At 41.0% G+C, this 25778-nt stretch overlaps 1 protein-coding gene and 1 long non-coding RNA gene across 2 annotated transcripts in view; one reads left to right on the top strand and one right to left on the bottom strand.

Annotated features, from left to right (window-relative positions):
* LOC139045119 (uncharacterized) overlaps positions 1-25778 on the top strand; it is a 36171-nt gene that overhangs the window by 9582 nt on the left and 811 nt on the right. Inside the window, exon 2 of the long non-coding RNA XR_011502851.1 lies at positions 8556-8614. This is a non-coding gene — a long non-coding RNA (uncharacterized lncRNA). The remainder of the gene's footprint in view (positions 1-8555; positions 8615-25778) is intronic.
* On the bottom strand, positions 752-24527 carry DHRS9 (dehydrogenase/reductase 9). Its single transcript, XM_014860570.3, has 5 exons — positions 24288-24527; positions 14549-14919; positions 13080-13338; positions 7160-7323; positions 752-3993 (listed from the first exon to the last, which is right to left on the bottom strand). Exons 2-5 carry the CDS (start codon positions 14859-14861, stop codon positions 3770-3772), a joined length of 960 nt encoding a protein of 319 aa, XP_014716056.1. The 5' UTR covers positions 14862-14919; positions 24288-24527; the 3' UTR covers positions 752-3769.

Below are 25778 nucleotides of genomic sequence, written 5' to 3'. Positions count from 1 at the left end.
GTCTCTGAACCAGCAGGTCAGGGGAATCACTATGGTAACACTAACTAGTCTCTGAGGGGAGGCTGAGAGCAGAACCAGAGGTAGGGAGCCCCTGTGGAAGTACTCAAAGGCTTAAGGGAGTTACAAGATTTTAATTGACTCACACATTGATAGCACAGCTAATGGGATTGGCAAATTTAATCTTAAGTGATAGCTTACCTTTAGTCAGAAAGGCTAATGTAGGCTGATTTGTGAATTCACTCAACAAATATTTATTGAACACTGGTCTATGTGCCCTTGTCTACGTGTTAGACAAGGGAATACAAAGATAAGAAAGCATCATGGTTCCTGATGTCACGGAACTTAAAATCTGATAGGGAGGCCAATATTAATTAACCAACCTTACAAATATAGAATTATAGACTGTAATAAGTGCTCTGAAGTAAATTACAGGGTGTGGTGAGAATGTAGAAGATGCGAACCTAGTTGGGATGAAAAGGTGGTGGTCAGAATGTGGGATTGTATGGGCTTCCCTGAGGAAGGGGTTGAGATCTGTAGGACAAGGAAATTAGACAAGCAAGTAAAATGGGAACTTTCTAGGGAGGAGCATGTGCAAAGGCCCTGAAGTGGCAAATTGAGGAAGATAGTAGCCTAAAATGAGGCTAACGAGGAGTGCCAGAGCAATGTAGTTTATGTTATGCATTTTAGTCCTTAACCATGGTGCAATGGGAACGTGTTGAAGAGTTTAAGAAAGTGGTGGAGGGAAGAAGAATGGAATGATCAGATTTTAATTTTGAACAATTCTGACTGCAGTGAGGAGAAATCATTGAAGGTACGCAAGGATAAATATGCTTTAAACAGATGACTGCACTGGAGATGAAGAGAAGTAGATGGATTTGAGATCTCTTTAGGAGATAAAATTGACACAGTTGGTGCTGGACTGGAAAGGGTAGGTGGCACAAGGGAGACAGAAACTCAAGATCTGAGTATATTGTGGATGTCCAGATAGGGCTATAGAGGACACAGGTGGATTTTCAGATAGATCAGAGGGAAAGTCTGGGAAATTCTCCTGGTCCATCCAAAGTAAATGAGGAAGGATTCCCCAAACTAGATGTGGTAGAAGACAACGTCTCAATTCATCTTGACCACGGATTCCTGGAGAAGCTCCTCTAAGGCATCCTGAGTAGTGGCCTCAGCCTTTGGATTATATTAAGATCTGTGAAGGGAGGGACCATATCCATTTGTTCCTTACTGTAGACCAGTACTTAGCAGAATGCCCAGCACATATGTCCTCCAAAATATTATAGATAAAAATATGATACTTTCCCAATATATAAGCACAGAGCACAGAGAATATAACAAGTGATGGTGAGATGAAGTCTAGAAACCCATACCTCAGACTCCTGGTGCAGTGACCTCTGATATCCCTCCCACCCTGGTCTTGTGCTTTCACTGAGATTATGCCTTTATACTCCAAATAACCCCACCTTCTCATTTCCTTTAAAAATTGCTTGGGTGAATATATTTGGTTTTACTTTGAGGTGATACCATATTTGGGAGCATTTATTTAAGTAGAGCATTTTTTGGTTGGATGAAACAGGGAACTAAAAATTGTAGTTACCTGGAGAAATGAGCAAAGAATTCCAGTCTAGGCAAAACAAAGGAAATACTATTAGTTATGACTGGAATTGGTTGGAAGTTCAGCAAAGGTGGTTCCTGCAGATTCTAAAAGTCTAGGCAGCCCTGGAGGTCTGGAAGGTCAGAGAGCAGCAGGCCAGGCTTTTTCTTTTTTTTTCTTTGCTGAGGAAGATTAGCCATGAGCCAACATCTGTTGCTGATCTTCCTCTTCTCTTGCTTGAGGAAGATTAGCCCTGAGCTAATATCTGTACCAATCTTCCTCCACTTTATATGTGGGTGGCCACCACAGCATGGCTGATGAGTGATATAGGTCCACCCAGGTTCTGAACCTGTGAACCTGGGCTGCTGAAGCAGAGTGTGCTGAACTTAACCACTACACCACGGGGCCGGCTCCTGGCCAGGCATTTTTAAAGCAGTGAAATGAAGACAAGATCTGAGAATTCAAAATGAGAAGGAGGAGCCCCTGCAAACAATGTTGGTGATCTTCAGCTCCAAGGGCCAGCTGAGCAAGAGTCACATAACCCATAGGGGGTTAATGCAACCAGAAGAAATCAGAGATCTACAGGTAGACTGTCTCTGGGGCTGGGGCCAAGACGGAGAGGACTTCACAGGAAGGTAGTGACAGTAGTTGAGATAACTTTGCCTGAGCCTTCTTCTATCTGATTCTTGCTGTGATTTTCTTCATTTTTATGCAAAAAGGGTGAGTGTATCTTCCCTCAAAATAATGAAATAAATGTCCAGGTGGACTGACACCATTGGAAATTTGAGTTTTCAAAGTCATCAATATGTTGTAAATGTGAAAGGAGAAAGTTACCTCATAAGCAGATGTTACTCATAACCAGATGTTACTCATAAGCAGATGTTTCCAGAAAAGTGAATGAAAATGAATAGAATTACTGGTATCTTCAAGTGAACATGGTTTCAAGCAGCAGATATCAAATATTTTCTTCACAGTAAGTTGTGTGTGTGTGTGTGTGTGTGCATGCCCACTGAATAATTTCTCTGGCTCTTTCAGCCTACATTATTCTACAACAAATGTTGCATGTTGACACTTCAGGCTTTTTCAAGTAAATATTCAGCCGACCTCTGTGAGTGATGCTGGGTGCTGGAATCTTGGGAAACATCCACTTAGGGCTCTGTTTCTTTGGGATGAGGTGTGGGCCCAGGGTCAACTCAATTTAGAACCATGAATGCGAGCAAGGAACAGGCCCGCTCTCACTGTAACTGAGGCTAAAGAGAGTCTTCTAATTTAGCTCTGTATCTTCAAGGGTCTTCAGAGACACCTCAAATACAGGATTTCCAACCATCTCAGGTGTAAGTTGTATCAGCTGTTCTGGGTCTTATTATATTTACAATCACCAGAATAAACGTAAATAGCCCCCATTTTTCTTCTTTCGGAATGAGTGGTTTCTCTGTTGTTGCCATCTTTCCACAGACAGCTGTGTGTGCGTCAGAGTTCACAGTGGCATTGAACAGGCTGTTCATTCTCCATAGCTCCCTCTAGAATAGATGGGCTGGCTTGTCTTGGGATCTCCCTACCTCCACTTTTTACCTATTTCTTTCTTTCAGTCCTCTTATTCCTTTTCCTCCTTTCCTTCCCTCCTACTAGTCCTACCTAGTGTTTTTCTGCTGCCCCTTCGCTTATACCAGTCACATATGTAAGGCTTCATTACCCTTCTTTCTCCTGCCCCATCAAAGCCTTCTGAACTGAGCTCCAGTTCGTCAGTCTTATTCTTAGCAAGATAACAGAGCACATCTAATCCACTTATGAAAGTATTCTACTTATCTCTGAACATTTTGATAAGGGATAAATATTTAACATTCAGGGGTTACTCGAAGTGGTGGGGACTAGAAGCATGGGGCAGGCAGCAATGGAGATCATTTTGGATGGGAAAGCTTTCAATTTCCCTTTCATCATACCAAGCAGGTAAAACCCAAATATTGGGCAGGTGCCATCCCTGCCCTTCTTTTCGAAGGCTTGAGAAGGGCCCCTCGGACATCACCAGTGATGGTGGGACCCCTTCATTTATCAAAAGAAGCATGATCTAAATGAGTCCATGTTGGATTAGGTAACAGATGACATTGAAAAGGAGACGTGTCCTTGAAATCAGCCAATCTCATAGCTGTGGGCAGGCATTTTTGGTCAGCTGAGTCACACTGCCTTGGGATTAGCCAGTTCTACTTTCTGTTTCAACAATAAAAAGTCTTGCAAAACTGCTGGCATGTGAGACAGAGGTATCCAGAAAGTCTTGGCATCTTTTCCAGCAGCATAATGGGTCTTAGGGAAGAGACTTGTGAGAGCGTGGTCCATGCACTCCACCACCAAGGAGAGATCCATGTTCACAAAGGAGGAAGTGCCTTTCAGTTTGTTTAGACCTGTAAAAAGAGGCAAAAGCGCATTGACTCTTTGGATAACGGGGAAAAGGAGGAGTGTGTGAGGCTAGGGTGCGAAGGGGAGGATGCATGTGCAGGAATTTAGTTTGAATTTACCGTTATAATTGAGGCCCCTTGTGACATAGTTTCTATCTATTCCTCAGAAAAGGATGCAGCAGTGCTTTCTTTAGACCACTGGCTCTCAAACTTGAGTAGGCAGCAGAATCTCTTAGAGTGCTTGTAAAACCAGATCACTGAGTCCCACTCCCAGCATCTGACTCAGTAGGTGTGAAGTGAGGCCCAAGAATCGGCATTTCTTTTACTTTTTTCTTTCTTTCTTTTTTTTTTTTTTGTGAGGAAGATTGGCTCTGAGCTAACAACTGTTGCCAATCTTCCTCCTTTTTTGCTTGAGGAAGACTGTTGCTGAGCTAACATCTATGCCAATCTTCCTCTATTTTGTATGTGGGATGGCACCACAGAATGACTCTCTGAGCAGTGTGTAGGTCCATGCCCAGGATTTGAACCTACAAACCTTGGGCTGCCGAAGTGGAGTGGGCGAACTTAACCACTACACCACTGGGCTTGCCCCAAGAATTTGCATTTCTAATCAAGTTTCCAGGTGATGCTGATGGCCCCGGTCCAGGGTCAAAACTTTGAGAAGCGATGCTTTAAAGCAATGAGGGAAAGATACTTCGTAAAGTCTATTAGGCCCCTGAACCTAGCAAGTTACGGGTTTGATTCTGAATTTGTTTTAAGGGAGTACTATGTTTACAGCAAATGTGAGTGTGCACATGCGTGCGTGCACTCATGTACCATATGCCTCTATAATTCAGTGAATAAAGAGAGAATCATCCCCCAAAAGCCCTGACTCAGGAAGCTAAATGAATCCTGGTTCTCAGGCAAATGAAGTGTTTGAGTAGTGAGCTAAGACAGCTTTAAAGAGCAGGTATTTTATCAAGAGGTTGGCAATGGTTTAGACCATTCCTCCTATGCTCTTAAAACATACCTGAGTTGTGTCTTCTCAAGGAAAAAATCTATTATTTTAAATCTTCCTTTCAACTTTAGGCCCCAGTAGCCACAAGTTGTTCAAAGAGCCTAACTGAAGGTACCTAATAAGTCTTAGTGGAGTCTTAATAGGACTCCACTTAATGGGAGTCAAACTCCTATTACTCCAGCCTGGGAAGTGAAGAAATGTGAGCTTAAATTTGTGGTCTGCTTTAGAACCTTGAGTCTGGCTGATGCAAGTCCTGACTTGGAGAATTCTACTAAGATCAACCAATGCAAAATTGGGCTCAAAGCCTTTGGGTACTGAGACAGGACAACAGAACCAGGGGCCAAGTCAAAAATAATTTTGAGATGAAGTTTGATGATATACTCATAGGCATTTAGAAAGTGTCAATGTCAATATCAAACAGAGAAAGCTCTTCTAAATGAGGAATTTTGTTTCTGAACCTACTGAGAACCTTCAAAGTCAGTAAGTGAGTGAGAAACAGAGCATCTAATGTCAGTGGTTCTAAACCTATAGTGACATTTTAGCACTGGGAGTTTTTGTCAAACCAGTCGTTCTAGTTGATATATATGTGTGTGTCTGTGCTTGTGTGTCTCCTCAGGAAGATCTGACTTGGCTCTTGACTCCACCTTGCAAACTCTTGGCCTTGAACCTTGCCACAGTTGGCTGTCTTACCAGGCGCCCTGATGAAGGGCAGGATCACAGCGTGGAGAGATAGAGTGACGCAAAGGGAGGTGGGGCCCTGTTCAGCTCAAAGCAGGAGCTTAGTAAGTGAGGAACATCAAGTCAACTTCAACAGGACCAGGAAGTTTGAGGTGGAGGTGGAGCCCTGACACAGGAGGTTCAACAAGCTCCTTAATGCCTTGTTCACATTATATGTGGCGCCCAAGAATAAATGGCAAAGTCAGGCTGCCTGGGTTCAAATCTGCCTCTTCCACTTTCTAGCTGTGCTACTTTGAGTGAGTTACTTCTCTCTGCCTGTTTCTATAAAATGAAGGTGGTGTGTAATTCATAAGATTTATTTGGGCATTTTAAATGAAAGAGTCTATGTAAAGCTCTTAGAATGGTGACAAGGACGTGGTAAATGTTCACTATGTGTTAGTCATCATAGTCTAATCTTTATTATCATTCCTCCACCCCTGACTCAATCTCTTGACTTTTGTTACTTCTCCTTCCATCTCTGTTCCCCAGGCATTCCTGCTCCAGAAAGTATCTACCCAAAAAATCCTTTCTACCCACTTAATTCCTGTCCTCTATGCTTTACTCGAACGTGACCTGTCTCATAAAGGCTTCTTAACCAGCAATAGTTTTTTCCTGCTCTGAATTCCTTGGGCAATTAGGGACCACAACATCTAGCCCCCTTCTGGGCTGTTGGGCTATGTCTAATAAGTAAAGCATCAATTTTCTTGTATGCTGTACAATCTCTTTGTTTTATAGTCTCACTTGGTTACCTTTTGTTTTCAACTAGATTGTAAGCTAGTTACGGGTCAGAGTCTGAGTCTTTATATACATAACCTCCATAAATCCTGAAACAATGTTGAGTCAGAGGTTGGTGTTTACCAAAAACAGGAGTTTTACGTAGAAGTGAAGACTGTGGACTCTAGTCTGGGCATGACAGGTGGAGTTGTATAACACGGGGCAGGACATTTCACCTTCTCAAGCCTCTGCTCACTACTCCTGTAGTTCTTTTTTAAAGATTTCATTTTTCCTTTTCCTCCCCAAAGCCCCCGTTACATAGTTGTGTATTTTTAGTTGTGAGTCCTTCTAGTTGTGGTATGTGGGATGCCGCCTCAGCACAGCTTGATGTGTGGTGCCGTGTCCATGCCCAGGATTCGAACTGGCGAAACCTGCACCACCAAAACAGAGCGAGCGAACTTAACCATTCGGCCACGGGGCCGGCCCCCTCCTGTAGTTCTTTAGAGAAGTAAATGACATAATTCATATGGTGCTTAGTATAGAACTTGGCACTTAGTAAATGTTTATAAACATTAGGAGAAGCAAGAGATGGCACTGGAATCAATATGGGTCCCTGCTCCATATTTAAGATCCCTATTGGTGTATTACTGTGGGAACCTTATTTTTTTCATTTATAGTTGAGTGTCCTCCATGCTGCCTAGGACAAGGAATCCCAGAGGATCTTAGGTCCACCCAGAAACTCACTTTTTTCAATGTAACCTTCTCCATATTGCTGTTTGATGTCTGGAGACAGATGCTTCCAAATGGCGAGTTTTTTTTCTGTGGTCTTTAGTGGATCTGCCAACGCTGTTTTGAACAATCCTGGTTCAATGCATGAGACGTGCACGCCGAAAGCTTTCATGTCCCGTCTATGAAAAGAACCCGTTGAAGATGGTTAATCCAGGTTTATTTGGAGAATGTTTGCTATTTGGGTGACTATTTTCTGGTGAATCCTTTCATGGGATCACAGAATTGGGTGCATTGGAAAGGAGCATCTTGTTGTACCCTGTCATTTTGCAGGAAACTGATGTTCAAAGGGTGAAATGAAGGCTGGTTTAGTGGCAGAACAGGAAAGGGATCTGGATGGACCCACTCGCAGTCCAGTACTCCCCCTAAGCCATACTTAGTTGACAAGCATTTGGACTAAGGACAGGCTTCTTCTCAGGACTCAGAGCACCTAATGGTGAAATCGACTAATGACTGGCCTGGATGGACAAGTTAACCTTCATTCTAGGAATGTGAGGAGATTGCATCACAAATGAGGATATGCTATGGGACACAATGTGACAATCCCTGACCTGACTAACCTGCTCCCTATGCTGCTCAGCAAGCTCTTTTATCATGTCGCCTCAGCAAACCTGAAGTCTACTCATTTACTGGGCACCAAGGTTTTAGTGGAATCATGGTGTCCCTTTCTTTAAAGCAAATCAATGTATTACAAACCATTACATGAGTAATCATTTCTCACACTTAATTTATATTTCTACCAGGAGTTTATAAGAAAGTAATTATTCATTTTACAGAAGACTTCACCATAAAATTTTTTAAGAACTCTACCAGTGAGAAAATATGATTTAATTAATCTTAGGTTCTGATTTCTAGCAATATATCTATTGTTTAGTTTGAAGCATATTTTACTAAAATTGCAAATTTGCTTGACCTTGAAAGATTTTTAAAAGTATATTGCTTGCATTAAGAAAAAAAAGGTTATTTTCCAACTTAATTATATTTTACTCACCTATCATTTCATCTGCTTTGGACTTTAGACAGTAACAGGGCCAAGGGGGTATTTGGGAAGACTTGTCTGCCCAAAACTCATGAAAATAACGTACAATCTAGGGACAAATTGTTTAAAGCCACCCACCTAAGTTTACCAGGTAAGTAAAACCAGCGTGAAACCAGTATATAAAATACAACTTGTATAGCAAACACAACTGTAAAGAGCCCCAACCCTGTCCCAACTGGATTGCTGCCCCTAAACCCTCCTAGATGTAGAAATTCTGGAGCTGCCCCTGGACTGTGGCCTGCATGCACAAAACCATTTCCAATACCATTTCCATGATTTTGAGAGAAATAAACATTCTTTATTCATTACTTTCAGGCATGGTATATCTGCACTGCAAATCCTACAAACCCTCTCGCGGAAATCTCTTTTTAAAAGTGAGTAAATCTCTAAAATACTAAAATTTTATTATGACATTGTTGCTGATAGAGTGGAACCAAAAGGCAACCAAGGAAACTAATGGAGGTTCTTCAAGACCTAGCTACCCAAAGTGTCAGCTCTGGCCCATGGGCAGCACTTGGGTGCTCGTTAGAAATGCGGAAACTCAGGCCCCACCTTAGAGCCACTGAATCAGGATCTGCATCTTGACAAGATCAAGGTGATTCATATGCACATTTACATTTGTGAAACATTGTTCTGACATTATTGTGTTTATTTCCCGGAAGAATCAAATCTGGCAACCTGATCAAATGGCAAAATGGAGTTGCTCTATCTTTATTAATCTCAGTGGGATAATCTAACCTTTTATTAGTAAGCTAAACCTAGATCCACAGTATAGATCATAAGCTCTGACATGTGCCTTCAACAAATACTAGATGAATAGATGGATGAATTGAAGAAAAGCCTGTATCTAATTTTGTATTCCTTCATGCCTATTACAGCACCATTCAGCCTGATACCTTCCATCTGCTTCTCTAGTCTCCTTCACCCTTCTGCTTGAATTGTATCCTGGGAGACTGACCTCGATTAACTGTATTTTGGCTTCTGTTGGGTACAGTCAATTGGGAGTATCGGCAGGAGATCAGAGGGAGAGATGAGGAGAGATCGGGCAAGTTATTCCTCCTGTGGTATTGGCACTGGTTAATTTCATCCCTCAACTGAAGGTGACAGCCTTTATGTACCCAGGTTCTGGAACCTCCTTGTCCCTTCAGTCTTATGGACAGAAATGCCCCTGCTGTCATTAGCCCCTCGATACTACACTATCCTTTGGGATTTCATTATACAGCTCTCATGTTTGCAAATAATCCTGTGGATTAAACTCCGCAGGGTAAACTCAGCAGAGTAAACTCTGCTCCATTTACCCAATTTTAATTGCCTCCATTTCGTGCCAGAACCTTGACTGATACAACCACTTGCAATTTAGGGGCTTTGAACTGATACTGATAGGTTCTGGTTTCAGAGAAGATGGATTAAGCACACACACTCCTGTCTCTCCCACTGAATGCAGCTGCAATACCTGGACAGAAGGCATGCAATAGCTATGTAAGAAGCCTGAGGAGCAAATGTTAGTACAGTAGACCCCCCCTTATCCATGAGGGATACATTCCAAGACCCCCAGTGGATGCTTGAAACTGTGGATAGTCACTGAACCCTATATACACTATGTTTTTTCCTATACGTACACACCTATACTAAAGTTTAAGTTATAGATTAGGACAGTACGAGATTAACAACTGATAATGAAGCCGGCTTTGGGGCCATTAGTAAGTAAAATAAGGGTTGTGGATGCACTGGACAAAGGGATGAGTCATACTGGGCAGGATGGAGTCATTTTATCACACTGCTCAGAATGGCAAACAATTTAAAAATCGTGACTTGTTTATTTCTGGAGTTTTCTATTTAATATTTTTGGATGGCAGTTGACCACAGGTAACTAAAACTGAGGAAGGTGAATCTTCTAATAAGCACGGACTGTAACCACAGGCCCTCCAGGACCAGATTAACTGACCCCATCTTATCAACAGAGTAATTAAGAGTGGTTTTTCAGGAACTGAGACCCGTTGTCCAGTTCAGGCTGGTTGAGACCACCAACCTATCAACTGGGTCTGTGAAAATGCTCTACAAGTGAACCTTTTGATGCCAAGGAGCTAAAAATTCCACCCTCAGATCATGGTAACGCCATCATTTTGTGAACATGCGTCCTATGAAGAGGCATGAAGTTTGATTACGCTCGTGCAGATCAATTACCTCATTTCTTACCTCCAATCATCTATCTCCACATTTCAGATCACCCTGCCTTTCATCCCCTAAATTGTGCCCCAAGTCCTGGATAAGGGTGACAGATCTGAGGACACACACCCCCTGTCTCCTTGCAGATCAATCTCCAAAATAAAGCTACATTGGGGCCGGCCCGGTGGCGCAGCGGTTAAGTTCGCACGTTCCGCTTCTCGGCGGCCCGGGTTCGCTGGTTCGGATCCCGGGTGCGGACATGGCACTGCTTGGCAGCCATGCTGTGGTAGGCGTCCCACATATAAACTAGAGGAAGATGGGCACGGATGTTAGCTTAGAGCCAGGCTTCCTCAGCAAAAAGAGGAGGACTGGCAGTAGTTAGCTGAGGGCTAATCTTCCTCCAAAAAATAAAAAATAAAATAAAGCTACATTTCTTTTCCCAAAATGTGATGCCATAATAATTGGCTTTTTTATATGCATTGGGTAAGAGAACCCCAATTTTGTCTGTTAACAGCATGATTGTAGGCAAATTGGGGAAGAAGAGCAGATTTTGAAGTGCCGCTGGACCCCATGGTCTGAACTCAAATCAACCTGAAGCTCAGAAGCAGAAGGAAAGAGTTCCAGGAGAGACACTATTCACAAGCAGAGAAAACTCCAGGAGAAGCCCATTGATCTGGCTTGAGGAGTTGGCAAGTGGAATCCTAACACTCAGAGAAAGGGAGAGGAATCCTTTCTTCCTTCCTTGCTTTCTTTTCTCTGTTCTCTCTTAACCCTGTTCCCAGGTAACTTTGTGGCAATGGCAGTGGCAGCCCCAATAGTGCAGTAGTGGGGGCCTGTAGTTGCCTAAAACTCTGATGGAGGGGACTTTTCCTCTCCAATCAGAGTTACTGTAGTCCCAAGAGAGTGAGAAGAAACCCTGTTGCTTTTTGTCTCTCTCTTTCCTTCCATCACGTGGTCCTGTGCCTGTTACACACTTGGGAAGTAGATGACAGAATGGAGTAACTTCTGGCTGGAGGGTAGTCCCAGGAAACAAGAAACTGGAGAGGTCACAGAAAGTGAGGGGCCAAGGAAAGTGACCCCACCACGTTGTTCATGCACTGCACATGTGATGTGTGGATCTGACTCAGAGAACCCAACTACGGAACAGACCATCTTCTGCATATCAGACAGGCTACTGTGTAGTGCATACGTGGGACAGATCTGAAGGGCACAACAAAGGCTTTGAAAACTGAACAAATGTTGGAATCTCAAACCACAGAAGTTTGGTTGGAAGTTGTCACTTGAACACAACTTGGTCAATTGTCTGCTAAACAAAAATATCAACATTTTCTGTAGGACTTAAATAAGGCCCAAAGTCTCATATTACTCCAAGTGTTCAGCATACAATGCATAAAAAGAACTAGGCAAGTCTCAGCTCACACGGGAAAAGATAATGGACAGATTCCAATGCCGAGGTGACCCAGATGTTGGAATTATCAAAGTCTTTAAAGCAGCTATTATAAAGTGCTCCAAGACATAAGGGAAAACACTCTTAAAGTAATGGAAAGTTAGAAAGCTTCAGAAAAGAAAGGAAAGATATAAATAAGAATCAAATGAAAATTTTACACTTGAAAAATACAGTAACCAGAAGAAAATTTTTACTAGTTGGACTCAATAGCAAAATGAAGATGATGAGGAAAGTTGGTGAATTTGAAGATAGAGCATTAGAAATTATCCAATCTGAACAGCAGAGAGAAAAATGATTGAAAAGGTGAACAGAACTTTAGGGACCTGTGGGACAAAACCAAAAGGTCAAACATTTGTACTAGAGTCCCAGAAGGAGAACAGAAAGAGTAGATTGAAGAAAAGATGTTTGGAGAAATAATGACTGAAAACTCCCCAAATCTGTCAAAAGACATCAACCTACAGATTCAAGAAGCCCTGTGAACTTCAAACATAAACCCAAAGAAATCCATGCCTGGGGCATTGAGTTGGGCCTTTGCTAAATTGGTCCTCTGTTTTATGCTCTGGGGTTCCCTGGTAGGACAGAGCAAAAAGATGTGGTCAGGGCTTTCTTGTGGTAGTGAAATCTTCCCCTCTGATTAGCAAATTCCTGCTGTGAGTTTCATTTGGGAACGGAAGCATCAGAGGAAAGCTATTTTCTTGTCCTTGGGGTGAAGTGGGGGAGGTTACCATCCATTTAACTCTAGCATCTGAGATGTATGAAGATTTACGACCAGAATTTGCACCAAGAGAAAAAAAAGCTGCACAGCTGAGTCATTGCTTTGTGATAATTACATTTACTTTACCAGATGCTTTTCTACCGAGGATTTACATAGGATAGTACTGTTGTGTCTGCAACTGACGTAAGATCAGTGGAGAGACCTACCCTGATTTAGCCTCTGCCTGTGATTCTCTAACAAACTAGCCTGTTGAATATAAATTCGCCACTACTATCCACATCATGGATTAATGCAAAAAGTAAAAAAGACTTCAATGACTTAGGTTCAAATCTCAGCTCTACCACCTACCAGCTGGTCACCTTGGGCAAGTTACTTAATCGCTTAGTTTCAGTGATATCATCTGTAAATTGGGAATAATTTAAAGCACTAAACAGAGTGTCTGGTACATAATAATCATTCAATAAATGTTAGCAACTGTTATTTCCTAATAATGTATCACTGTTTGCTTTACCTTAAGCTGTCGTTGAAGCCTTCTACTGCGTATTTGGATAGAGTATAACCTCCTCCACAGAATGCAAGTCGACCCCCAATGCTGGAGACATTGATAACCCTCCCTCGAGCTTTTTTGACCAAGGGAAGCATATTTAATGTCACATTGATGAGTCCAAACAGGTTCACTTCAATAGGTTCTCTGTAGTCCTCCACCGTCAGCCAGTCGGTGGGAGCCAGCACACCGAGAACACCAGCGTTGTTGATCAGACCCCAGAGTCCTGGAACAGAACAGAGAGGAAAGAAAGGAGGTATGGTAGAAGGTGACACTTATATGGGCATCCTTGTTGGAAGTATGGCCCCTGCTTTGTACAATGGTGCCATTTCCTCCTGGTCATGCTCCTGCCCTGAAACACTGCAGTTTTAGGGAGTGGTAGCAGAGAGGGTAGGAGGCTAAGTTGAAATAGTTGAAGTTACGTTACTGGAATCCAATCTCACAGTTGTCCTATTTCTGGTTTTGAATGTCAAATACCTATACTGTCTCAGTGAGATGGTTTGCTTTTAAATCCCAGATGTAGAGTAAATGGGTTTATTTTTCCTACCTTGCTAGATGGCAAGGGCAGAGAATATTTATGAACTGTTCTATAAGGACAAAGAACAACATTCATCTGCTTCACATTTATTTTTGGTAAAAATTGCCATCATCTGCTTAGTTTATTTTATGAAGGGAAACATTTAGCGTTGGTGAAAGGGTTTGGAATTTAAGCTTTAAAAATGGTCTGGAGCCTTATCAAACCATTGCTTTTGAGCTTTGGAGTCTCAACTATGTGATAAAGATGTGATAGAGAAAAATCACATACTTTTTTTTTTTCTTTTGTGGGCCCAAGTATCTTCATCTGTTAAAATATTTCAAACTTCACTCAAACCGATAAAAGCCCTTTAGTTCAGAATGCAGCCATCTTAGCAGAATCTAACGCAGAATGAGGTCCACTGGCTCACTGCTCTCTCATGACTATCTGATAGACCGTGCTCAAATTCACAGACCTTCTTCTGCCTTTCCTACTGAAAATGTATGAGCTCTGGAAACATTTTGTAGTGAGAAGTGGGGCCCGGGTATCCACATGGCAATTTTGGGATTGCTCCCGTGTTCTCCTGTAGATGGTAGCCCTGTGTCCCTTTGCTCTGCATGAGGCTAGAGTAGCGCTTCATGGGAGAAGACAAAGAAAAGTCAATGCCTCCATCTCAATTCTAAGTTTACCCACTGGGACTTAAGACTGAGGGTAACTTGAGCTGTGTCTCTCATGTACACAGAGAGCTTGCAACTTGAAACTATTCAGGGGCTACCCTATGATTCCGCCAATCTTCTCCAGTACACAGCTGATATTTTAGGAGATTTTTCTTGAAAGGCCATTGAAAATCCCAACACATTTTATTTAGCTTTAGTTACTTCGCCACTCCCATTCCCTTTCTTCCTACACCCATAGCACTCACCTTTTTCCCCGACTTGGTCTTTCACCCACTGGGCAGTCCTCTTGACATTCTCTGGGTCAGTTACATCCAGAAGCACAGTGTGAAGCCTCTCTGAGGTTTCTGCCTTTAAAGCTTTTGATCCTGATTCAGTCAGGCAGGCAGCAATTACACGAAATCCTTTTTTATCAAAAGTTCTGGCTGCCAAGTTTCCAAAGCCCGTGTCACACCCAGTGATGAAAATGTACTTATCAGTGATGTCTGCAATCTTTAGTTGTCTTTTATAATTCCACAGAAAATGACAGAGGATCAGGAGGGCTAACAACCAAAAGAACATTTTTCTCCTGTATGTGACAGGGGTAGTCCTTTCTCGAACAATAAAAGAAGATGATGTTCTAAGTGTTCAAAATTAGAAAGAAAATTCAAATTAGAACCATCAAGATATTATAATCCATGAAATATTTTAATGTATTTGATAGATAGTTAAAAAATAATAACTCTTATTCAGTTGGTAAGATGACCAGTTAAGTGCTCAACCATCCCTCTAAATTAATGCAAAACCTAACCAAGTAGTAGTCAGAGAAAGAAAATGGAAGAGAGAGAGAGAGGTGCTGTGGCAAAGCTGGCAAGTGTCATTGTGCTGACATGGGAATTGGGTTGATGTGTCACTTATCTCATATGTGAATTTATCTATCTGAAAGATAGACTTTCACGTAAAATCTTACCTCTTGCTACTTCATGAAATCCAAGAGCACAATAGACTCAAAATCTACTAGAAAGTGTCATTCAATTGTAATTGTTCTATCAGACTCAATTATTTTCAGATTATCAGGAAAAGGAGAGTGTTCTGGTGTTGCCACTATAAAAACATTTCCAAGTTGGTTTCCATTTGCCTATTATAAATGGGTTAAAGTCATCCTTCAACCCAACTCTGAGGCCCTTACAACTCAATGTAGAGAATATTAAAGTTTTGAGGCCACCAGTGAGTTCAACAATAGAGAGTGAGATGAATAGGAAGAGATTGAGAGAGATGATGGCCAATGGCACAGCATCCCAAACCAAAGTCCTGAATCCTCAAATTCTGTCCTCTCTAGACACCAGCTTCTTGTGAGGAAAAAAATCACATGTATAGAGGACAAAGTACAGCAAATTCATACTTTAAAACTGTGAAGCTTTAACCATAGATGCAGCAGAACTACCTAAAAAACTAATTTTGTCAGAGCTAGAGGCAGCCTGGGGCCTAAAATCAAACAGGCAGAAGGCTTCCTTTCTTCTTTCCTCAGCAGCCTGCACCTGCATTTCCCCTCAGCGTATATCACTTAAAAAGTTTTTTAAGGAAATTTCATTTCATGTACACTCACTACACCAATTTAGAAATATCATCACAATTATTTTTGAATTAAAAATAAATGTTGAAGAAAGAATACTGTATTTATTTTATACTCGTGACCATTTAAATGTATACTGCTATCTTGAAAGTTCCACTAATGACTATAAGGGTTTGGCTGCAAAAGAACAGTTGTGGATGAATCAGACAACTGTATCATTGAAAACAAGTGTAATATCAATTTGAAAGTATAATATTAAAAACATCTCCGGGAAAGATTTCCAACTATTTTGGGGTATAAAATTCCGCATATAATGCAATGTTTGTTATTTACAAAGAGAGCCAACACTATGACTTTTATGGCAGCCCGGGAAGAGTAAGCCACCTTGTAGGGGGAAGTGAACAGGAATCAGAGGGCCTTTGCCTGCTTGCCTCAGTTCTGAGCATCATGGCGGCCCAGGCCTCCTAACTCAGAGCCACAGGGCAACCCAAGGGAAGATCATCAGGTCCCTCCCCACAGAGGCACAGGCTTGGGCCCGTATTGGCTCTCTCAGCCTGTGGAAGAGGGGCCCCAGAAAGCACCACAAGTGCGAAAAACTTTATTTCCTTCCCTCATGACTCAGAAAGTTTCCTTGCTTTGCCCCGTGTCCACACAATATCATTGCCCTTGATCCGGATCCACCCTTAAAATCAAGATGGTCCTTGAGTGCCTCGTGGAGCACAATTGATAGGACCTGAATTGAAGTTTAGACCTCATGGATGCTTCTGGAATCATGACTGTTTATGGACACTACTTAAAAAGTACTTGCAAGGCCAAGCAATTTTAAAAACTTTGTTTTGACTTTATTTTGTTACAATTATTTCTTGTTTTTTCCTTTGACCCATTTTTTAAAACCCATTTTTCTGCTTGTAAATGTAACATGTTCACGGTAAAAAAAAAATTCAGTAAATACAGAAAAAATTAAACAAGGATGTGACCATTATCACATTTGACTCAATTTTGAAACATTTTCTTCCAGTTTTTTTGCCTGTATATGTATTTCTTTCCCTAATAAGGAATATAAACATACACACAGAACTCTGCACACACATGCATGTGCACACATACACACAATTTTATTTCTACTGCTGTATGAGGAACAGATTATTTCAGATATAAAACAACTCAGTGTAATACAGCTTCTTTACTCCTTAAGGAAGTTTTGGGCTCTGCTTTCACCTTTTTTTCCCACCAAAAGATGTGTAACTAAAGAAAGAAAGGGTAAAATAATTGTCAATTGCTAAAAACAAATCAGAAGTAGATACTATTTTAGTAAGTTTAGTAAGTTTGGGAAAAGTAGTTGAGTCTTGTGGTATAACTGTGATTATTTCTAAAGCAGTCAAGTTTTTAGACTATCCCAACTTAATAATTTGGTATAATTTCCCCAAATCTTTCTTGTGTAGGAGTTATTAACTTATTGCAAATCAATGTCCATGAGAGGATTTCCCCTTCTCAAATATATACATTAAAAATGTATAATTTTGAGGGAGGGGTTTGGTGTAACTAACTCTTGCAGCACTACATATTTACACATTCTAAGGAAATTTTAAGGAATGTATTCCCCACATGGATTCTGTAGCTTTCATTGAAATCCGAACTCCCATGGGAGCTATTTGAAGAAGGCGAATATTCGTGGGGTTTAATGTTCCCTGGGGCAGAGAGTGGAACGTTTCTGTGTTGCCGTCCTTTGCCGGGGCAAGCACTCCTCTCTGCAGGTTTAGCTATAGGTCTCATCTGATCCTCTCTACAGCCTTTTGAGTTAGAGATGGTATATCAGTTGCCTCATTTTATAGAAGAATTAATATGCCAACTAATAAATGTAAAAGCAATGATGGAATTAGAAATGGAATGATGGAATTAGAAATGGAATGATGGAATTAGAAAATCACCATTTGGCAACTGGCCTAGTAACAATTGTCTTAGGCAAGAATGATCCATGGATGCTAAAACTAGTGGGTGAAATTTTGATGAGAAACAGTATTTATATGTTCTCAAAGAATCTCCCCATAAGACACATGCTAATTAAAAAGAGAGCAATAGCAATTTCACAGTGGAGGAAACTGACAGATACCACCACAACCGGGTGATAACAATTAACATCACTAGCTATGGGATAGACCAACATCGTGTGTCTCCTGGTACGGTGGAGTGGGAAGGACACAGCAGCACCTCTGTGCATAACCAGAAGCTAATCATGCAGGAGGACACGTCCTGGAATTCTACACAATATATGGCCTGTACTCTTCAAAAATATCAGTCATGAAGGAAAAGAAAGACTGAGAACTGTTCCAGATTAAAGGAGACTAAAAGGATGTGACAACTCAATGTAGCATGTGATCTTGGGCCAGAAAACCACTGTTTTTCTTTTGCCAGAAAGAACATTATTAGGTCAACTTGTGAAATTTGAGTGAGATCTGTAGATCTGATAAATAATATTGCATTAATATTAATTTCCCAATTTTGATAGTTATACCATGATTATGTAGAAAATTCCTACTTTTTAGGAAATACACATTGAAGGATTTAAAGATTACTAAGGAGCACTGTGTCTTCAATTTATTCTCAAACAGTTCAGAAAATAATAATAACATATATGTAAATAAACATATTAAAAATACACATATATGTGTATAAAGAGAGAATGAGAATGAAAATATGGTAAAATGTTAACACGGGGAATCTGGATTATACTATTCTTTTAACTTTCTCATAACTTTGAAATTACTTCAAAATAAAAAGTTAAAAATTTGGCTAGAGAAAATAAAACATTTTTTTTCAGAGAAAAGACTTCATTGGACTGCTTTGGGTTCCCCGCACGTAATAGGTAAGAACCCCAGGACTTCAGAACCTAGTGAGCTTGGTCACCAAGTTTCCTGCCTTCTCTTTTGGAAAGTTCACCTTCACAACCACTGGAGAAAAACAAAAACTCAAACCAAAGCAGTCAGACTCCCTCTTCCCTCCTTATCATCTACATCTCCCCCTCAACCTCCTCCTTACCTCGCCAAACTCATTTTCCCTGGTGATGACAGATAAGAGCGTTTCAGTTGTTAAGAATGGGCTCACATTAAAATGTGTTGTCCTCATTAGGTACACCTCTGGACTGAGGGTCATTTCAGATGCTGGTGTCCCAGCCTGCAGCCTAAATCTAAGGGACTGTCAACTTTTTGACCTAGAGTTTTGCAAACCCTCACCCCAAATATTATTGTCCAAAAATATTGGTTCATCTTCAATCCCTAAGGTTCACATTCCTCTAGGTCATTGGTCTAAGTCAGCCACAAACCAACGCACACCTTTGGCCTCTAATAGTATTTTAGCCAAGAGGCCACCTCTGAACAGCAGCCCTTGGTCAGAGTCATGGGGAACATGACCTGTATACAGAAGCTGATTGATGGCTGATTGGTTCATTGATCATTGAGAAGTAAATGAGTAACAGCAGTAATAGGGCTGCTTCAACCATGCTCTGCTGGCTGTGGTCACTTCCACATGGCTCCCAGACCCAACAATTCGGAGACTCGGCACCGACCTTAGTTGCTTGGGTTGTTTGCTTCTCTGCTATGTCTCCCAATTTATCTCACAACAAACTGCTTAAAAGGGATACAATCTCTTGGCTCAAGGCAAGATGCGCCTCTGACTGTACCAGTCCTCTTAGCACCCAGTGCCTAGGAGCCTCCGGGCTCATCCAGGCTCAGAACAGAGGAAGGGAAAGCAGATCTGCAGCCCCTACACTGCTGTGCAGGAGAACGGGTGCAATTCTAAATATACATCCTCTGAACTGGTCAAGGAGATTTTTTCTTAATCCAAAAATAAACACTAGCCACTTTGCTAGTAAAAATATGGGAAGCAAGGACCGAGGCCAGACAAACACACACACACACGTGACAATAGGGCATGGGTTAGGAGCCCAGGCCTCAGAAACAGGCAAGTAGAGGGTCGCTCTCAGTTCCTCTATCATCAGAAGGCCTTTGGACAAATTACTTATCTTGTCTTAGCCTCTATTTTCCTATCTGTAAAACAGAGATCATAGCATCTATGTTGGAGAGTATCTGATAAAATAGTGACTTAACGCCTGGTACACTGGAAGAGCCTTCTCATTATGGCAGGATCACTTGCACTTTGGGAGAGTCTGCTATATGCATTGCTCATATCTAGGCATGGGGTTCTCAACCTTGGTACTTTGGATATTTGGGCCCAGATAACTCGTTGTTGCGGGGTCCCTCCTGTGTATTGCAGGATGTTTAGCAGCACCCCTGGCCTCTACCCTAGATGCCCGTAACCCCCTTCACCAGTTGTGACAACCAAAAATGTCTCCAGACATTGCCAAACGTCCCCGGGGGGACAAAATCACCTCCGGTTGAGAACCACTGCTGTAGAGCTTGCTCGTCTTGGGGGTCCAGAGCTTCACAGCCCCCAGAGCTACTTTCTCTGGGAACTCAGTCATTTGGTTCCTTGGTAGTGCCACATTGAAGAGAGTTTATTTTTTTATAGCCTTACCAGAAAAGTTTTGTTATTTATAAATATTACTCATATCTTGCTGCTGTAAGCATTAATTTCTATGATTTAGGAAAAAAAAAAGTCTTTTTGTCATAGGAGGATAGGAGGCACTGAATAAAGCCAAATTCATGTATGACACCACTTGTGAATTTAGAAATTACTAAATTAGCATTCACAGCATTTGCGAGGCCTAAATTCTGGCTGAGGATTTTGAGTTTGGTCCACTACAGACTCCTCTGGGGGGCCCCTTCAGGTGTGGCCAGTTGACTCAATAAAGTTCACAATATGCTCCTAGAAAACCCCTGGCCCTTAGGATTCCCAGTTGACCCAGTCAAGTAGGAAGGAGATTACTCTGCTATGGTTTATTGAGTGCTCACCATATTCTAGGTCCTCCACTAGGATCCATGAATATTTACCTCATGTAAACCTTATAATGAAATTATCTCCATTTTATAGATGAGGAACCTAATTTGGAATTGCATGTTAATTGGCTCAAGGTACAATTGAGGTGCTGTTTCGAGGACTGTTTCCAGGCCCCTCTGATCCCACCATCCATGCTTTAATCCTCGGCTCCATGGCCACCCAGATTCCCACTCAGCTCTGGGGGGTCTGGGCTATGGGGCACTTCTCTACATCGTGGGTGCCTTGCGTGATACTTGGCAGTGAGTAAACAAATGTCGTGGAAGGAAAGAACAAAGAGACAGAGAGAAGAAGGAAGTCTCCACTCTAACCCAGGGTCCTGGTGATAATTGGATTAGTCTCTGAGCCCTCTGAATCAGCAGGCCCAAAGGATAATAATAATAACAATACAATATTCACACTTCCTAACTTTAAAAAATTTTGAAAAGTGTTCAAGTAATATTTATGTCATTCACCTGTCAAGATATTTCTGTGAGCTAAGGAGGGTAGTTACCATACATAAGGTCATCTGCCAGAGGGTGAACAAAATAAAAATTTTGATCTTTGACCTCCTAAACTTGTTAAAAAGAACCAGTTCCTTTTTTAAAAAAGGAAGAACTGCAAAGAGATTAACACATTATCAGTCAATCAGAAAATAATTTTTCAAACTTCTCTAACATACCACAAAGATTCAAAAGGAACCAAGAAAGGAGAACTAATTTTCTCTTTCATTTGCCTGCAAAATGCTTAAAAATAGTAACTGTTTGTAGCTATGAGAAAATATTGCAACTTGATTACTGTCCTTCTTCACGTCTGCTTTTTTTTTTTTAACTTTCTCTTCCTGAGTTTCTTTTCCTAGGAAAAAGTCTAAAATGAGATCCTTTGATTTCACTTCCCTTATTCATCTTTCTCTGAGCTTTGAAAATAAATGACACAGTTAAAAAAAAACCCAGAAAGTAATATCTTAATGTTTCATTGTCATAGGTATTTTTGTAAGAAATGGAGGGTCCTTTCTGGATACTTCCTCCTGCAAGACCTGATTTTCTTCCCACATAACTCCATGAGGGGCTTTATTTTAGAAAGCAACACCAAAACTAGTTAATCACACCGACTGAAAGGAATTTGTAGAATCTTGATCTACTTTCAATTTGTTGCAATCCTGGCCTAAGTAGAATCAACAACTAAGTTGTTTATCTAGATACATCAGTTAGAGAGCATTTAGCAATAGCTTTCTAAAATGTTTTCTTTTTGAGGTTCTCTTGCACAAGCTTCCTAATGTGGACAGCAGTCTGCACATGTATGTCCCTCGTACATTTTAATATTGTAAACCTGGTTAACTTAGACCAAACTCCTTTTTATTTTTACCTTTTCATTGAAGTAAGAAATTGTATTACTTCTTAACCCAAGCGGCCTTTCAGAGATTTCTGCTGAGCTTTTCTTTAAGAAAAATGAACTTTTGGACCTAATGACACATTCATACGACTGATGAATTATGTTTCTGTGGAAAAAATGGTCAATTTGGGCACCCAGAAAATTTAAAAAGATTTTTTAAGTGGAGCTAAGGGATTCTACAAGAAATAGGCTTACATTAAGCAACAAATGCTCCTTTGAGGGTCTGATTAAAATAATAACGATGATTATGATGCTGCTGCTGGTATAGTTGAGATGAATATATTCATCATCATGGAAAGTAAGTTTCCTCGCTTACTGGGGTGAAGAAACTCCTCCAGCAGTTACCTTTCCCTCGAATCCTGCTTCCTGCAGGAGGAAGGTGGCCCCTGGTACCCAGACTCTGCTTTGCATAGTGGGACAGTGAGGTGTGGAGAGTGTATGTCTCCGCTGCGGGCTCAGACAGACTCCTAGCAGAGGTGTGCCAGCGCACTTTTTAGTAGGGAGGCCCTCATAGATTGACGTTTTGTATTTTTAGTCCTAAGGATAAAAGGATCTCTGATTTTCTTTCGCCTTCTCTCAAAACTTTGTAATTTTAATTTGCCATAACCACCATAGTTATTAATTTGTTAATTAATACTCCTGGTCCCTCCTAGGTTTATTATTTTGCCAATATGCTTCCTAACAGTATTGGTAGGTTAAGAATTATTGTTAAAGACGTGGTTACTGAATAAAAATTGCTAACTGGAAGAGATTATATATTGTATATTATTATAGCTTATAGTTACAATGCTTCAAAGAAATTTAGACTATAGAAAGAACGTTAGATATAGAAGCGGAAAGTGTGTTCTAAGCTTCAGTATGTTTGTTTCAATAGCAGTTATCTTCAGGCAGAAGAAAAGATCTGAGTTTTTAAAGACAGTACCTTAAGATACTAACATTTGCTATAAGGGCTTTAAGAACAAGTCCCATTTTTCCCGTTTGAAATGTATGAGATAATAATGTTTTCCTTGTATTTAAACATTGAGATTTGTTCTAAAAATTGGACACACTTTTCAAGTCTCAAAAATACAACACAAATGTGATACAACACTTAAATTTCATTTTATGCAGCATCAAGCCAAGGATATTTTTAGAGAACCTAATATATGCCAAGGAATACTAAGATAAATAAAGCACAACTCTTATCCTGGAGTTAAAGAGTGTAGCGGGACACTTCAGAACTATTTGTCCAGCCCTAAATTGATTTTTAGTTTAGAAATGTGGTTTTTTAAACTTTTCCCCCAACTGCTAAAGATCAATTTACTGAGAGAGAGCATGCACCATAGCACCATTTGAATAATAAAACCTTTAATAAGGGCTGCCAGGGTAAGTGGCAGAGAAGCCACTAAACTGACTTTTTCTGTTTCCCATTGAGTGTTGGGAGTCAAAGTGAGAATAGAGTTCGACTCGGTCCGCCATCCAATGTCTTTCAGGTAAAATACCAACCACTTTACCATCAAATGGAGAGTAAATATCTAAAACGGGTTTATTGCTGTCATCCCAGTATCCAGGAACCCAGTGTGCCCTGTGAGCAGTTCCTTTGCTTCCTTCTGACCCAAAAGGCATTTTTCTCACTCAGTTTAGTGTGTGTGTGCATTTGCCTAAACTAACATCTGGTAACATTGGTAAAGCAGGTGGGCAAACAGATCAGACCCACAGTTGGTAGCCAAACTGTTGTTCCAGAAAGAAACTCAGCCAAGATTCCTCTCTTTGAAGCCCCTCCCCGCTCCAGTTTCCAATTTTAATTATAAGACTCACAGATGGTGTTGAAAAGGCACAGAGAGAATAACCAGATGTAAATTTAATTGTAACTCTAGTGCTAAAGAACATTCAAAGGGAGACCTGGGGAAGTTCAAGGCAAGGTCCTGGGTGACATTGACATCACCTCTATGGTGAGATGGACCCAGTGCTCATCACAGCCTTCTAATATATTATGATTATTTTTTTATAGTGACAGTTGACCACAGTATGAAAGACAACTTGATTAATTCTGTAAGAGTGAGGAAAATCAAAGACAGTTGGCAGCTTGACATAAGAAATGAAGGAATAAATGACAAAACTCAGTCATCAGTTACCTTATTCAAGATGAACTGGGACACAAAAGCTGTTGTGGACTTGCTGGGCCGATTGCAACCTGCCCGCTGCGCTGGAGGAAGGAAGAGTTGAGCCACCCTGACCTCGCTGGTCCTCTTGTGGTGGAGGAGCCTGGGCTGCCGTCCGTCAAGCTTTGAGTACCAATATGTGTGAGGAGTGCTCAGGTTCCCAGTTTGTGAGTCACCCTCCTTGTGACACTGGGTGATGACTAAATCTCTCTTCAGTGGCTAAAGAAGCCAAGAAGCTGTGGGTCATGTGTTTCCAAAGAAATCGCAGTATCTTCACTAGATTAAATTCAGCAACCTTTAGAAGGGACTTAAAAATGATCGATAACATTCCTTTAACTGTGGGTACAATCAAAATTGTACCAAATTTTGCTGAATTGACCAAATTCAGCAGCAGAAATAATGTAACATGGACGCATTTTGTAAACTGCCTGGTGCATTGTTTTAATCATTTAATTTTTAAATTATGACTGTTGTTCATGATCACTAGGTTTTTTTTTCTTCCCGTTAACATGCCTCTGCTGATTCAGTACTCCTTCCCTCCTAAGATAGTAGCTGGGGAGGATCCATCTCTGATGATTCTTTTCACCTCCCCCCTTTTTTTTTAACATTGGTGAGCAAGGAGATCAAAACAATTTAATGAAACAAGATTTTAGACTTATTTATGAGTCTTAATTTGTATTTTAAGGTATGACAAAGAGATCTTACTGAAGCGGTTTCTGGAACTTAGATCACTGAGAATAGGAAAGGATGCTCCCTCCCTTCCCAGAGTTGGTCTGTTTCAGAGCTTATCACAATCCTTGCAAGACATTTGGTCCTGTCCCAAACTCCATAAGACATTTGGTCCACACCAAAAGGACCAAATGTCTGCTAATCTGTCACAATCGACCTGGCATGTCCTGGGACTGCAATGGAAAGTATTGAGGCTGCAGGTGACGAGGGTGAAGAGATGGTGCTAATATGCACCCCCTACCCTCACTACAGACAGGCGCATACGAACTCCACTGATTGTTTACTTTCAGTTTCCTTATATACCAATTTTCTGCTGTAAGTCTCAGATTTCCTAGGCTTCTGTGTTCCTTCTTTGAAAAATACAGTTTATTATGGTTTAGCTGGGGTGACTGGATGAATGAACATGTCTGTCTAGGTAGAGTCTAGACACTGCTATCACCCTGGAAATGAAACAGAGATATTTTTTCTTCAAAAGAACAAAAAACTAAGACTGAAATTTACTCAGCTAAAGATTTAGGCTGCCAAATAGACTTCTTCCCCTTTAACATTCCACAAGTCAAGGATTAAATAGAAAACCTCTTAGAGAAATAATACATTGACTAAACCTACATGAAGAAAGACATAAATGGTTAGTGTTGGACCCTTCCTGTGAGCAAGTTATTGTCACCAAGAGGTGGCAAGAGCTATAGGCACCTGGGCAGTCATGGAGCAGAGAACGGAAAAGGGCAAAGAAAG

This window comes from Equus asinus, chromosome 4, assembly GCF_041296235.1.
Source record: "Equus asinus isolate D_3611 breed Donkey chromosome 4, EquAss-T2T_v2, whole genome shotgun sequence".
NCBI classification, from domain to species: Eukaryota; Metazoa; Chordata; class Mammalia; order Perissodactyla; family Equidae; genus Equus; species Equus asinus.
This window is presented reverse-complemented; position numbering and strand designations above follow the sequence as displayed.

Excerpts from the sequence above, each read along its gene's own strand:
- DHRS9 (XM_014860570.3), bottom strand. The coding sequence starts at position 14,861 with ATGTTCTTTTGGTTGTTAGCCCTCCTGATCCTCTGTCATTTTCTGTGG. Across the intron at positions 13,339-14,548 it reads AGACCAAGTCGGGGAAAAAG|GACTCTGGGGTCTGATCAAC; the intron begins GTGAGTGCTATG and ends GTTCTGTTCCAG. Across the intron at positions 3,994-7,159 it reads AGAAGGTTACATTGAAAAAA|GTCTAAACAAACTGAAAGGC; the intron begins GTGAGTTTCTGG and ends CTCTTTTTACAG.